This window comes from Neurospora hispaniola (genome assembly GCF_033458365.1).
Source record: "Neurospora hispaniola strain FGSC 10403 chromosome Unknown B0T23scaffold_6, whole genome shotgun sequence".
In the NCBI taxonomy this organism is placed as follows: domain Eukaryota; kingdom Fungi; phylum Ascomycota; class Sordariomycetes; order Sordariales; family Sordariaceae; genus Neurospora; species Neurospora hispaniola.
In genome coordinates this window covers 1,022,849-1,035,924 of record NW_026944411.1, presented here as the reverse complement: position 1 = coordinate 1,035,924, position 13,076 = coordinate 1,022,849, and the positions used below count along the sequence as shown (strand labels likewise).

General features: G+C 51.0%; 2 protein-coding genes across 2 annotated transcripts; both read left to right on the top strand.

Annotated features, from left to right (window-relative positions):
* Nucleotides 1-713: 713 nt before the first annotated feature.
* On the top strand, nt 714-4,243 carry B0T23DRAFT_430444 (uncharacterized protein; the record flags this gene model as incomplete). Its single annotated transcript, XM_062840249.1, has 4 exons — nt 714-3,673; nt 3,730-3,786; nt 3,849-4,061; nt 4,123-4,243. The coding sequence occupies 4 exons, from the start codon at nt 714-716 to the stop codon at nt 4,241-4,243; spliced, it is 3,351 nt and encodes a 1,116-aa protein (XP_062690623.1).
* Nucleotides 4,244-10,623: 6,380 nt separating this feature from the next.
* B0T23DRAFT_187957 (uncharacterized protein) lies at nt 10,624-12,908 on the top strand. Its single transcript, XM_062833171.1, has 3 exons — nt 10,624-10,794; nt 10,860-11,016; nt 11,082-12,908. The coding sequence occupies exons 1-3, from the start codon at nt 10,739-10,741 to the stop codon at nt 12,744-12,746; spliced, it is 1,878 nt and encodes a 625-aa protein (XP_062690622.1). The 5' UTR covers nt 10,624-10,738; the 3' UTR covers nt 12,747-12,908.
* Nucleotides 12,909-13,076: the final 168 nt, after the last annotated feature.

Below are 13,076 nucleotides of genomic sequence, written 5' to 3'. Positions count from 1 at the left end.
TTAGATACCTCTACCTACCTAGGTACCTCTACCTACCTGTACCTACCTATTCCTTACCGGATTCCCAAAGCAAGTTCCAGGTTCAACGCTACTATGCTTCACCAGGGACTGTGTGCGCGAGCCATTCACTGCACTTGGCGTCCCCCAGTCACTGGGGTTGCTCGCTAGGCGGGTATCTAGGTAGGCTGTCACACTGCGTGACTGCCAAACCCGGGCCCGGTCAACGGACCCACTCAGAGCCCCAGGTAGAGTAGCCGACAGCGCGTGCCACCTACCGTGCAGTGCGGTGGCCCCGACAGGCCGATTCGTTGTTCGCATTCAAGTACGCTTGCACTCCGCGCAGTGGCAGGGGCAGTGTGTTTGCTTGTGGGAGGTTCAACACTTTTGCAACTTCCGCAACTACCTCTAGGTACCGTTGCAACCTCAACGTCAACCTCACCCTCGACTCACCCGACGGCCATTTCGACTCTGCCAAACCACGACCAAAAATTGCATGCGGCGTTGCCAACACCCCACCAACACCGAACGCGCGCTTGGTTCAGTTTGCTCCCCCGCCGCGGGCATTCTCGACGATTTCTCCGCTCCAGGATCATGATCTGACAGCTTAACCGGCCGCGCAACCGTTGGAGGGAGCAAGAGAGAGACGGGCGGACGACTGCGCGACAGACGACAACACATAGCGCTGAGGCGGCATCGCCTCTCCGCCCGGCAAGATGCCCGCAGACAACGACGACTTTGATTTCAACGCCCTCAATGAGGAAGGATGGAAGGAGCAGGAGGCCCGCGATGAGGAAGCCATTCGCCAGATCAACAACAGCTTCGGCCCGGGTGGTAACGATGGTCTGACGGAAATGCTGGGGAACCTCCAGTCGGGAGGCGAGATCGATCAACGAGGCAAGGCAGACGATGCCATCGACTTTGAGGATATCGACTTGAGCGACGAGGACGACCTACCCAACGACGAACCGAGCACTTCCGGCACCAGTGGCGAGCTGCCAAGCCTCATCGACGACGCCGGCACTAATGATGACGACGACCTCTTTGGTGGCGACCCCTCATCGCCCATGGACACAGCCCACGATGGTCTGAGATCCTCTCCCCCGCCGCTCGACGTCCATGACGATGTCGATGCCAAAAAACGTCCGGATGCTGCCGCCGGGGAGTCCCTTGAAGACCTCCGGAACCTCAACTTCGACAATGACGAAGAGCCGCATGCGACAAATCAAGATCCCGACATTCCTCCGCCAGCGGAAAACTTCATCGACGCCGTCAAGCAACTATTCCCCGGTTTTGAGGAGAACGCCATCCTGCATTGGAACGAACTACTGAAGCCCAAGAATGCCACATGGATCTCGAAAAAGCCCCCCAAAGCCCCCAAGCCCTTGATACCATCAAAACTCAGTCTAGAGTTGGATGCCGATCAGGAAAAGCAGTTCCGGATTCCGGGCCCTGCCACTGGCTCCGTTTGGCAGAGGATCAAGGAAGCGGAAGCGAGAGGTCTGTTCTGTCTCGAAGAGCCGGAGCCTTTGGAACAAACCGATCTGGAAGTATTCAGCTTGGACGACGAAACGGATTCGGAGAGGATAGGTGGATATACCCTCCAGGACATAGCTACGATATGTCAGGACTGGGAACAGATGATTTTCTTGGGCGACAGTCTTGCGGCTGCCATCGAGCCGGGACCGCAGCCGAAACCTGACAACATGCTCATTAAGGATGAGCCTGATGAGGAGGCGGATTGGGATGCCATGTTCCTCGATGAGCCTGCTCTAAAGCGGAGAAAGATCGAAATTCCTAAAGGTCTTCCTCCTATTGCTCACTTCACGGCTCCAAATTTGGACGAATTCGAGCAGGTTACTTCGAAGCTGGGCAAGCGTGTCATCCTTGACATGAACGACCCTTACTTGCTGATAGACGACGTCGAATCTGAGCGGTCATCTAAGCGGCGAAAGACCCAACATAAAACGGTCCGCTTGGCGAACGGAAAAGCTGGGCGGGACCTTATACAGCGGTTCAATTTCTCCTCTGACGCTGCTTACGACGCGTTGAAGGAGAACAGCCAGAATAGGGTCCGGGCCACGTTGGCTACTATTCCTGTCGAGCACAGTTTGCCTGCGCAGAGACTGTCTTGGCCTTACTACCGCGTCAAGCTCGCGGCCAGTGACCCTCATAGTTATCACCGGCCTCAGCTCCACCCTAAGAAGGATCTGCAGTATCTCATCAGGTTCGACAAGCCTGCCATTATCAAGCGTAAGACTCTCAAGGGTAAACGCGTCAGCGAGGTATTCAAGAGTACTCATGACCTCTCCCTCAACGACAACTCGACCGCTATCCTTTTCGAGTACTGCGAGGAAATTCCCACCGTTCTCTCCAACTTTGGCATGGGACAGAAAATCATTAATTACTTCCGTCGAGCTAAAGGCGCTGATAGCAGACCTGAGAAGCGTGAGCTTGGCGAGACTTGTATATTGATGCCAGAAGATCGCTCACCCTTCGCCATCTTCGGTCACGTCCACCCTGGCGAGGTCGTGCCTACTCTTCACAACCACATGTTCCGCGCCCCTATTTTCAAGCATAACCCGAGGAATACAGACTTCCTGATTGGTCGTAGCAGTACCGGCCAAAAAGGCTCAACTTGGTACATCAGAAATATCGATCATCTTTACGTTGTCGGCCAAACCCTGCCCTCCATGGAAGTCCCAGGGCCCCATTCCAGACGTGTTACCAACATTGCCAAGAACCGTCTCAAGATGGTCTCGTATCGCCTACTTCGCAAAAGCGAGCATGTTACCCTCCATGATATTACCAAGCATGTAGCTGAGTCCAACGAGTCTCAGAATCGTCAAAAGTTGAAGGAGTTCCTGCGCTTTAGAAAGGAAACAAAAGATTGGGCTCTGCCCGAAGGCGAAGAGCTAATGGCCGAACCGGCCATTCGATCTCTTGTTAGGCCGGAAGAGGTCTGCCTGTTGGACGCCATGCAAGTGGGCTTGCATGAGATCGAGAAGGGTGGCTATGATGCTACCGATTCCCTCAAAGACGACGACATTGGGATTGACGTGAACGATGAGCTCTCTCCAGATGCGCTTGCAAACAAGATGGCGCCTTGGAAGACTACCAAGGCATTTCTTGACGCTAGTCATGGCAAGGCCATGCTTGCAGTTCATGGCGCCGGCGACCCGACGGGCAAGGGACTGGGCATTAGTTTCTTGAGGACGTCCATGAAAGGCGGCTATCTTGAGCAGCTCCAAGGACCAATGGCTACATCAGCTGATGCCATTGAGAGGCAGCGCAAAGCGAACGGTGGGCACATGTACAACGTCAAGAACCAGGACACACTCTACACCGAGGCTCTCACCGATATCTGGAACCGCCAGCGGGAGAGTCTCTTGGATTCCCAAGAACACGACGATGAAGATGTGCTTGGGCAAGAGGATGAAGACGAGCGTTTCAACGTACAGGGCAGCCAATTCGCGCAAACCCCTGTGGTCCAGGACGGTTTTAGTCAGATTAGCCAGAGCGCCACCAGTGCTATTAACCGGAAGAAGCTCGTGATCACAAGAGAGGTGAGGGATGAAAATGGCCAAACACGGACTGTGACAGAGGTCGTAAGGGACCCTGCTGTCATTGCTCAGTACGTCAAGAGGCGTCGCCAAGAGCAAAAGTCCGAGATCGAGTAGGTTCCCTCCCATAAACACTTGAAGAAGAACCATCGACTGACTTTATTCGCAGTATCTACAATGTTAAGATGACCGGGGACCAAGAGCGGGACGCCGTTATTCTCGAGCTGTTAGTCACCCTCTACGCATTGTACTTGAAAGAAAGGGCCGCACACTGACATTGCTCTTTAGGCTCGAGAAGGAACATGATCGTCTCATGAAGAATAAGATGAGGACGATGAAGCGCGAGAGGCAGAAACAACTACAACAGCGCCTCAAGAGTGGAGGAACTCTACCCCTCGATAACGACGACGGGTCGTTAGAGCCCTCGATTGAGAAAGCCACTGGAACCACTCGCAGATGCGCAAATTGTGGGGCCAAGGGCCATATCAAGACAAACAAGAAGTAAGTTGTCCCGCACATTATGCTCCGTCGGTTTTCACTTTTTTTAACCCCGAAATTCTAGGCTCTGCCCGTTGCTCAACGGTTCGATGACCAAAGACCAGAATCAGGACGATGGAGCCTCTGGTGTCGGCTCGCCCAACCCGAACGCGCCGGTCGCTGCTAGTTTCATGACTCCTAGCTAGTAGGGTTATAGTGGTTATTGTTATCGCTGGCTCTGGTGTTTTAGCCTGGAGCTAGCCGAAAAGGTCACATTGACTGCCTTCTTTCATACGGGTTGGTTCCCATATAACTTGGTTGGCCATGACGAGGTATACGGCGAGGCAAATTGGGCAGTATATTGCCTGGCATGGTTGGCGCACCGCTCTTTATAACAATTGACAAGAGCAGTGGCGTTTTTTGCCCTTTGTGGTTGGCGTTTTGCGGTTGGCGAAAACACGACGGTATCACATCTCACATTTCACATCATATCGCCATTGTTCTTTTCGTCCCTTGTTGACCGTCTCGAACGCCATTGTATTAGGTTTCACGGTTTCGTCTAAGGAATGCGTTTAGTTTCAGTCCCGTGTTTCAGACAGAACGACGAGGAGCCGGTAATCACCCTCCAAGAGTCTTGCTTCGGTTAGTTAGTCAGGCTGAGGGTCTTTGACTGTTTACAGGCCTTTAGGCGGCCCAATAGCATCATCTTCAAGCATCAGAAATAAGTTGGCTTGCCGTGAGGCTGCGAGCAGGGACAAACAAGTTTGCGTTGGAAGCCATGGGCATGGAAGGATATTAACCAAGGATGAAAAGAGGAGCCTGAAATCGTACTAGGAATGATATAAAAAGGATCACGGGTACTCTCACAGAATTGGATCACACATTGTGAACTCTTTTCTTTTTCTTCTCCTCCTTTAAAGGGCCCTTCGGGTATTTATCTTGGAATTTGTAAGTAAAGGTCGGTTAGGTAAGAGTCACAGTATACACAGTGAAGCCATAACGGAGGAATAGTTGACAAAGCGCTTCCAAGGCATTGAGTTCAAGGCCCATTCTTATTAACAGCTGTAAATTCTCATTCTGCTTGCACCTGACAATTGCAACTATCTTCCCTTAGGGCATCAACCAGCCATCCACAGCACCCCTTGAGCTAAAGGTACTATTGTTTTCATGGGTATGTCACATTATATGGCACCTAATCACATCTCGTAGATAGACGCAGACAGAAGTAGGTATGTAGAAAGGTACAGCCTGGGTGATAGTTACACATTTGGGGGGGGGGGGTGTCAGGAACGTCCATGAGAGAAGCAAATTTGGCCACAAAACAAGAGAGCCACAATGGAAGCTCTTGGAGAACGACCTACTCCTCTAGACGAAGGACTACCATGAGGCGCAAACCCACGTGGGAACCCAATAATACTGACTGAGAGTCCTGCCTACACGGCTTGTTTCGATACATGGCTTGACTGCGCCCTACGCCCCGCGGAAGTCCAATGGAAGGCGGTAGGACGAAACAAAAGCCACAGTTGATCTACACCATGTTTCTTGCGTGGAACCAACCGTCGCGTCTATCCTAACCACTCAGTGGGTGTGTGTGCACAAGGCTTGACATCCACATATAACAAAAGGGACGGGATCTCGGAACTGTGGGAGGCTTGAGGCTTCACCAGTGGCACAGAGCGGCGTCTGGAGTGAATGTGGGTGAACCTGTGTGTCTCTCCGATCTGTTTTGTCTATCAGCTTATTGTTGTGGCTTTTCCTCCATTAACTAATGATTGTCTAGGCGTTGCTGGATTGTTTTTTTTTTCGACCGAGAAATCGAGATATGTGGGATACTACCAGAAAACGTGTGTGTACAATCCGCAGCATCTAGTTAAACTTCAAATCTTGGCCAATACGAGATTCGCATGTTTTCCATCATCGGTATTGTGAGTTTGTAAAAAGCACGGTAACTTCATTGCTCCTGGCATGTAGATGTGCTTAGAGAGGTATCTAATGCGTGCAAGATGCAAGTGGCTCCCTCGTTACCGAATTGCCAACAGGCATATGCTAGTTTCAATATGAAAGAAAAACAATTGAAACTGGAGATGGTGTGCCTTCGTATCAATCAACATAGGAGTAGTGTCCAATGAGCAATAGCTACATTGGACGGTAAAAGGCAACTTGACTGCAGGTTGCCATGCGCTACCCTTGTCCCCGGTTGCTTTTTCGAGGGGCACTTGACGTGGGTAGTGTACATAGGTCCTGTTGGCTAAATCACGGGTTAAGTACCTCTAGATGTACATAGCCAGTAAAGTCATTGTCCAGATTTTCCAGCGCGGGGACAGACGCCAAACCTGGTGGTGGTTTGTTTGGATAAGATACTTGTGGGATACCCCGTCTAATTTTCAACACGGTCGTAATGTGTGATCAACACCAAGCTGGCGATCGCCGACCTAGAAATCGACCGTGTGGATATGCATGGGAAACTCGTGGTCCCTCTCACTACCCGGACAATCAGTTGACGCCGGAGGGCTCGAGGAAGATCATGCCGGAAGTAGGGGCTTGAACACAGCACAACAAATTGGAATATTTGGGTGTCTTGAAAGTCCCTTTGCGTTGATTCTAACTTTGGTGCGGTGCATATCGGCTCCTTTCTCTCCATGAAGATAAGATCGTGTTCCTTACATAGCCGCCGTCCCCGGTAAAGTGGAAGCTAGGATGGACTGACAGAGCCGCAAGACGGTGTTGTGTGGACGGGATATACATGCACTGACGCTGTAGATCAACAAAATGGAACGCTGATGTGCAGGATGAGGATTTCGAAGTCCCAAATTAGCCATATCTTAGTTTGGACGGCATGCTTGGACCGGGGTGATGATGGGCAAGAATAACGATTGGTTTGGAGAAAGGTAACATTCAGTTCCTCCTTTTTGCAGATTGAAAAGATGGACGTTCCTGAAATAATTGGGGAAGATGATTTGGATCCTGGTAGAAGACAGATATGGAAGGTGCAAAACTCAAGATCCAGGGTCATCTAACGCCAATGCCGGGCATCGGAACAAGAGGGTGTTGTATTGGGCAATGAGTGAGCAAAAAGAAACTTCGTTGGGGTGGATTGACATTGTAGGTGACACTGCGGAGTGTGGAATAGATGGGTGCTGACGGTGCAGTGTATCAAAGATTGATACAGCCCGTGCGAAGTGCTAAAAATAAGTTAAAAATAGATCATTTCTAGCGGAGCCCGGTCAGATTCCGATAGTGGGCTAACTCTTGGCTAGCCCAATGAGAGCTTTTAGCCCACTTGGGCGCTTGCTGCTCGACTGTGGGCTAATTCCAACCCACGGCAACTGGCCAATTAGAGGAACAAGATGGCGTGTCGTTTCGTGACTTCGAAGGGGAGGAGTGCTGTGCAGCAATGTGCATGCGTCACATCGTGAACCGTTGCGGTCTCCTTGCATCATTGCACAATGACATGGTCCCGGTTCCGACAACCCGAGAGTGGACGATCGATCAACACCTCGCTTAGAAGACTGGCTCGTCGTCACTTGTCTACGTAGTGGGAATCTCTCATGGGCTGGTCGAAGTCTAGACTTTCGAAACATTCAGAAGACAGACATGAGAGGATGGGCAAAATAAGGATGTCATTCAAGTAGAGTCAAAAGTGCAGAGTTATGACTTTAGTAATGTGATCATGAACGCGACTGTCTCGGCTGTCGCATGGTTCCGGATTCCAGATATCCCGGCTCTTTAAGAGCTTTCGACGGAGCCAAATCCGCTAGGGAAGGGGACCATCAACAGCCATCCCGCGACGTCATCGGAGAAAGGTAAGTTCTGAAGCAGCTTGACGACCATAGGCTTGGCCCTCTGCTAGTTGGCCGCCGTGACCAGGCCGACTTGTCTTTACCCCCCTTCTCCAAGGTTTAGCAGATTTCTACGATAAATGTCACCATCCATCCTAACTTTCACTTGTCAATCTCTTTGGGACTTTGGATACCTTGTGATGAAACGCTGCGCAGGTCCTCTCTTGGTGTTTCGGGTTCCATGTATCGGCAATAGTTTCTCTCTTCAAACCAGGTATACATAGTCTTCATGAACTTAAAATGACAGCGCCTAAGCCGAGAGAGCCTGATGCATTGGAAGAAATAGACGACTTGGACATATCATGGGCCATAATCAAATCTGTGGTTTGAAGTAGCTCTGTGCTACTGTATGAACAATCACAGCGAGGTAGTCACCGCCACTAGACCCAAAAGGAAATGAAAAAAAAAAAACCCTTAGGAAAAAGAAAACCCATTTTCTGTTGTGGGAGGGGGGGTAAATCATTATGTCTCTTATTAGGTATTCGGAGTCATGCCCAAGATATAGTGGTTTTAGATATGACCAGCTTTCTTTCTGGATGAAACCTTGCAGATATGGGTAAATCTGTCAACAACGGTGATAACTAGCGCATCTTATGGCTTGGAAACTTTTGTTATTCTCCTTGTTTAAAGATGAGTATTTTGTAACCTCGGCCCTTTGCAGTTGTAAACCTGGACATTACAAAATCCGTGGGTAGATAGACGTAAATGCCTTCTTCGTGAATTGGCCTCCGTTTTGATCAATCTGGAGAGCACCTTCAACGTTGAGCCGACAACTAAAGACATGGAAGTAACTAATTGTCAAGAACAAAAAGTCCTGTGTTACGTAGCTGTCGATATGAAAGCTCTAATATGACCCGGAGGACGTCGTAGGTACAGCATATGTGAAGTCCGAGACATCCCGGGGGCCGGGGCCGTCATGCTGTCAGTACGTAGTATGTACCTTTCTTGCATACCGAGATGTCCACGAGGGTACGTACCGGGCTGAAGGCCGGGAGGAGAGAGCTGGGACGAACCGATCCAAGCATTTGGATGACCAGGGGTAGCATCGTCAGTCGTCGCACTGTGACAGCGACTTCAACCTCAACAAAGCTATGGCCAAACGCGCATGTGCTATAACGTGCTGCGAATTGGTTAGCAGAAGGCAAAAGGAGACGCATACTTGTTGACATCGCCAGTGCTGGCAAAGCAATTCGTTCGTTTCATTATCAATGGTGAGCCGGGGTGGTTGAATGGGTGATATCAGATCGTTCCGGCAAATTAGTGCAGGCTTTTGATCGACATCCATGTTGCGGAGCGAGGTTAGCTCGAGGTTAGTCAATTCATCGAGCAACAAAATATGTCGTACCCTATCCCTCCTCGTTGCATGTCATTGAACCCTGGTTACACCGACAGTAAAAGACGCACGCAATCTTTTAGCACGACTTCGAGCAGACATGGCGAGGATGCGTTTAACTGGGAGGTTAAACGGCTTAGTTTTGTGCATGTGAGGGGCGTTTCGCGCGGGTAAAACAAAGGAATGTTCTCACAGACGCTCTATGTTTCATCCTCAACGAAACAATCGGCTTTTTAGATCTTCGTACTACAACCGAAACCTTGCATTCTCCTGTCTTCCCCAGGAATTGACCAAGTCGAAAGGCGTCCTTTGTTGTCCTGAAAATCCAAGCCTAGGTAAATGCGGCTCGATTTTCCACGGGGACGGGCTAAACTATGTTTACTGTGCATGTTTGTCACAGTGTCCCTGAAGCGTGAAGCGAGATGGCGTCGGCTGGCTGACGGAAGGGTATCAACCAGTTGCGGGGTGTTTTGGGCTTTCACGTTCGTCCTCTCGTCCAAACTTCCGGTGCAAATACAGGCAAGAGCAGGACGTGCCAGATGGGCAGAAGAACGAAACGGAATGGAGCCTGTCGGGGATGAGAGATGAAGGAGAGCCTTGTCCGCCAAGACCTGACTCGTGTGTCCCTCGACTTCCCTTGTCGTGACTGCAGTTGCTGTAGGTGTCCCTTGGGTGGCGTGGTATCCACCTCGCTCCGGCTGCTACAGTACCTCTAGTGTATAGGTAAGCACCGTGGCACCCACGCTCCACGGCAGGGCACCCAAGGGACCGGACCCTCCACCCCCCTCCACAACCTACGGTAGTGGCTTGAATGGGTAGGTCCGTCAGTTCATCCCCAGCCGAACTGTGTGTTAGGAGGTACTAGTGCAGCGGTGCCCCAGGCCCTGGGCTCTCCCCCCCTTCGCGCACTCCCGTCGCTCGTCTGTCCTCTTTCCCCCAACTTGCGTGTGAACGTGAAGAAGACGATCTATTATTAGCATCATCAAGCCAGCCTCATCTGCATCGACCGGCGCCGCAAGGTACTGCAGTAATACAACGTCTTCGAACATCCTTTGCATTCCTAGATATTTTATATCCAGATACCGGCTGCCGACGAAGAGCTGTCGACCTGGCCGGTGGTGTTGACGACTTCACCCTTCTAGCAGACGTCCTCCCCGAATCCTCCATCAGCAGCACATCCAGCTTCTGCATCAATTTCGTTGTCTTTGGCCATCGATAGGCCTTTGCTTGTTCTTTCACTACAAGCGTCGACATAGTACCAGTCGCATATATATGCCAATTGTGCCTCCACAGCAACATCAGATTGAATCACTCCCGTTCCGACCCGAGGACCGCATACTCGGCGCTGTCAATTACAAACATCCGACGACATCCCGACTTCCCATCGCGTTGTCTTCTACCACTCACACGTTGCTGTTTTGCCGAATCCATCGTGTTGATAACTGACACAAGACACCACTTCCGTGGCCCCGAGAGAATCACACCTGTATTGATCTGATCGCAGTACTCTGCACATATACCTTGCCAAGATGGGCAGGAGGAAGATAGAAATCAAGGCCATTAAGGATGACAGGAATCGCTCCGTGTAAGCTTCCAACCTCGGTGGAAAATGCTCCATTGTAGCTGGTACTGATGCTCCGGAACACACAGAACATTCTTGAAGCGCAAAGGGGGGTTATTCAAGAAAGCCCATGAGCTTTCCGTCCTGTGCTCTGTCGACGTTGCCGTTATTATCTTCGGCAACAACAAAAAGCTGTACGAATATTCATCCAGTAATATTCGCGATATACTACAACGATATACCTACGTAAGCAGACCCCAAGAAGATTGTTTTTTTTCGACATCAAGTACTTACCATGATACACCGTACAGCACGGAGGACCTAATGAGCACAAAGGCCCTTCTGATTTCAATGGTGGCGCCGACGACGATGACGACGATGACGAGAATGGGACTAATTCGCAAGGGGAACAACATATGATGTACCAACCAAACCCGCCAGTTTCATACCCCTTTCTCCGGCACACAAGTCTGTCGGACTCACCCCCAGTACCAAACGGCGCGTTCGGGCCTCAGCCGGGACATCAAATGAGCCGCGCCCATACTCCCCAGCCGCCCTTCGTCGCTCGGCCACCATCTGTCAACGATATCCGAAGGCTGAGGCCCGGGCAGCCGGTCCGTCCTGCGGGAGTCGCCCAGGAACTTCAAAATAGGAGCGCCTTTGTGCCATCGCCTCCCATCTACAACCCACAACCACCTGCTACCATGGCGCCTACTCACGGTCTTCCCACACAGTTGCATCCTCAGTATCCCTTCCAGCCGTCTCAACCACCTGCTCATTCCATGCAACAGTTCGAGGACCAGAGAAGATCGCCTCTTCCTCCGACTTTTGTGTCTCAACCATCACCACATCCAGCACATCGCCATTCTACGTCCCCGCCTGAACTTCTCCAACCGCAGATCCCGCAGCAACAAGTACATCGCCATTCTGCCTCTCCTCAAGTTCACCAAGCCCAGCTTCCACAGCAGCCGCAGCGGCTACCGAGCGCAAATATGTCGCCTCCTCCGCCACAGCCAGCTCAACCGCCTCAGCAGCAGCAGCAGCACCGTCACCAGCAGCAACAACCTCAGTCTATGCCTAATCAAAACCTTCAACCTCCTGCACCGCCAAAGCCAGAGTCTATGGAGAGACCACGCCGGCTGATCCCCGCGCTGAATACATCAGTCAAGAACCCTGGGCAGGGCAGTGTCTTTACGCCAATCGAACCAGAGAACAAGTCTATTCTGTCACAGCATTTTGCCGCGTTCCGTCCAGATATCAAGTCCGAGTCGCCAAACAATCGGTCGCAGTCTGTCGATGGCGGTAACGTGTCTAAGCCTAATACCTCTACACCATCTATCCAGCTTTCCAGTGCACATGGCCAGGGGTCAGCTCAAAGAACGAATTCATTGACTGTAATCTCACAATCGACGCTTCCTCCGCCATCCCGGCCCCAACACCTACGTGTGGGAGGTGGGCCATTGCGACCGCGGCTTAAGGTGCAAATTCCGGATGACTCGGATAGCGGAAGCGCTGCTGGATCGGCAAGTTCTCCTCGTGTTACAACCACAACGGACTCCGCTCCACAACCGCTAAAGACCGGCTCTGTACTTCCACCACCGTCACCATCGGCCTCCAATCTACCTTCTGCGGGTGCCTCAGGACCACCTAATCCCTTTGCCCCTCGATCAACAATTCAGCACAACAACAATATGAACATCGACACTCCCGTTTCTGCTCTCCCATCTCGATTTTTGGGCGATCTGCTGCCTAGTCCCAGCAGATTCTATCCTGAATGGGGATATGGCATCAGCGCGGAGAGCAACACGCTTCCTAGTCCATTGAACTTTGCTACACCTGTTAACGGAACCGGGCCATCGTTCTTGAGAGACGACCCCACTCCACTGAAGAGGAAGAGCCCCGAGACGAAAAGTACCGCGCCCGAGAATGACACTGGGAACAATCAAGATGCTAAACGGATGCGGCTCGAATCTTAGGTCGACCCCGTCATCTCTTTCTTCACTTTTTGTTCTTGAACACTTATTGTAACAAAATAATACTCTTAGCATGGTATAGCGGCGTTTGTGATTGACTTTTTACTGGCTTTCATTCCCTTGGGCATGGGTTGTTATTTCACATCTTGGACTTTTCTTTTCTTTTCTTGTTGTCGATCTTCTATTTTTCCTTCTTTCCTCCAAATAGTTTTTCCAATTTTTATAATGGCCTGGTCGGATAGAGCCTCAGGAAGTTTGCGGTCAAGTGGTTTTACGGCGTTGTATGGTGTAAGGCGAGTTAGATCAAGAACTACTTGGTGTATCAAGTTATTG

Coding starts and splice junctions, on each gene's coding strand:
- B0T23DRAFT_187957 (XM_062833171.1), top strand. CDS start 10,739: ATGGGCAGGAGGAAGATAGAAATCAAGGCCATTAAGGATGACAGGAAT. Junction 10,795..10,859: donor GATGACAGGAATCGCTCCGT/GTAAGCTTCCAA, acceptor CGGAACACACAG/AACATTCTTGAAGCGCAAAG. Junction 11,017..11,081: donor TACTACAACGATATACCTAC/GTAAGCAGACCC, acceptor TACACCGTACAG/CACGGAGGACCTAATGAGCA.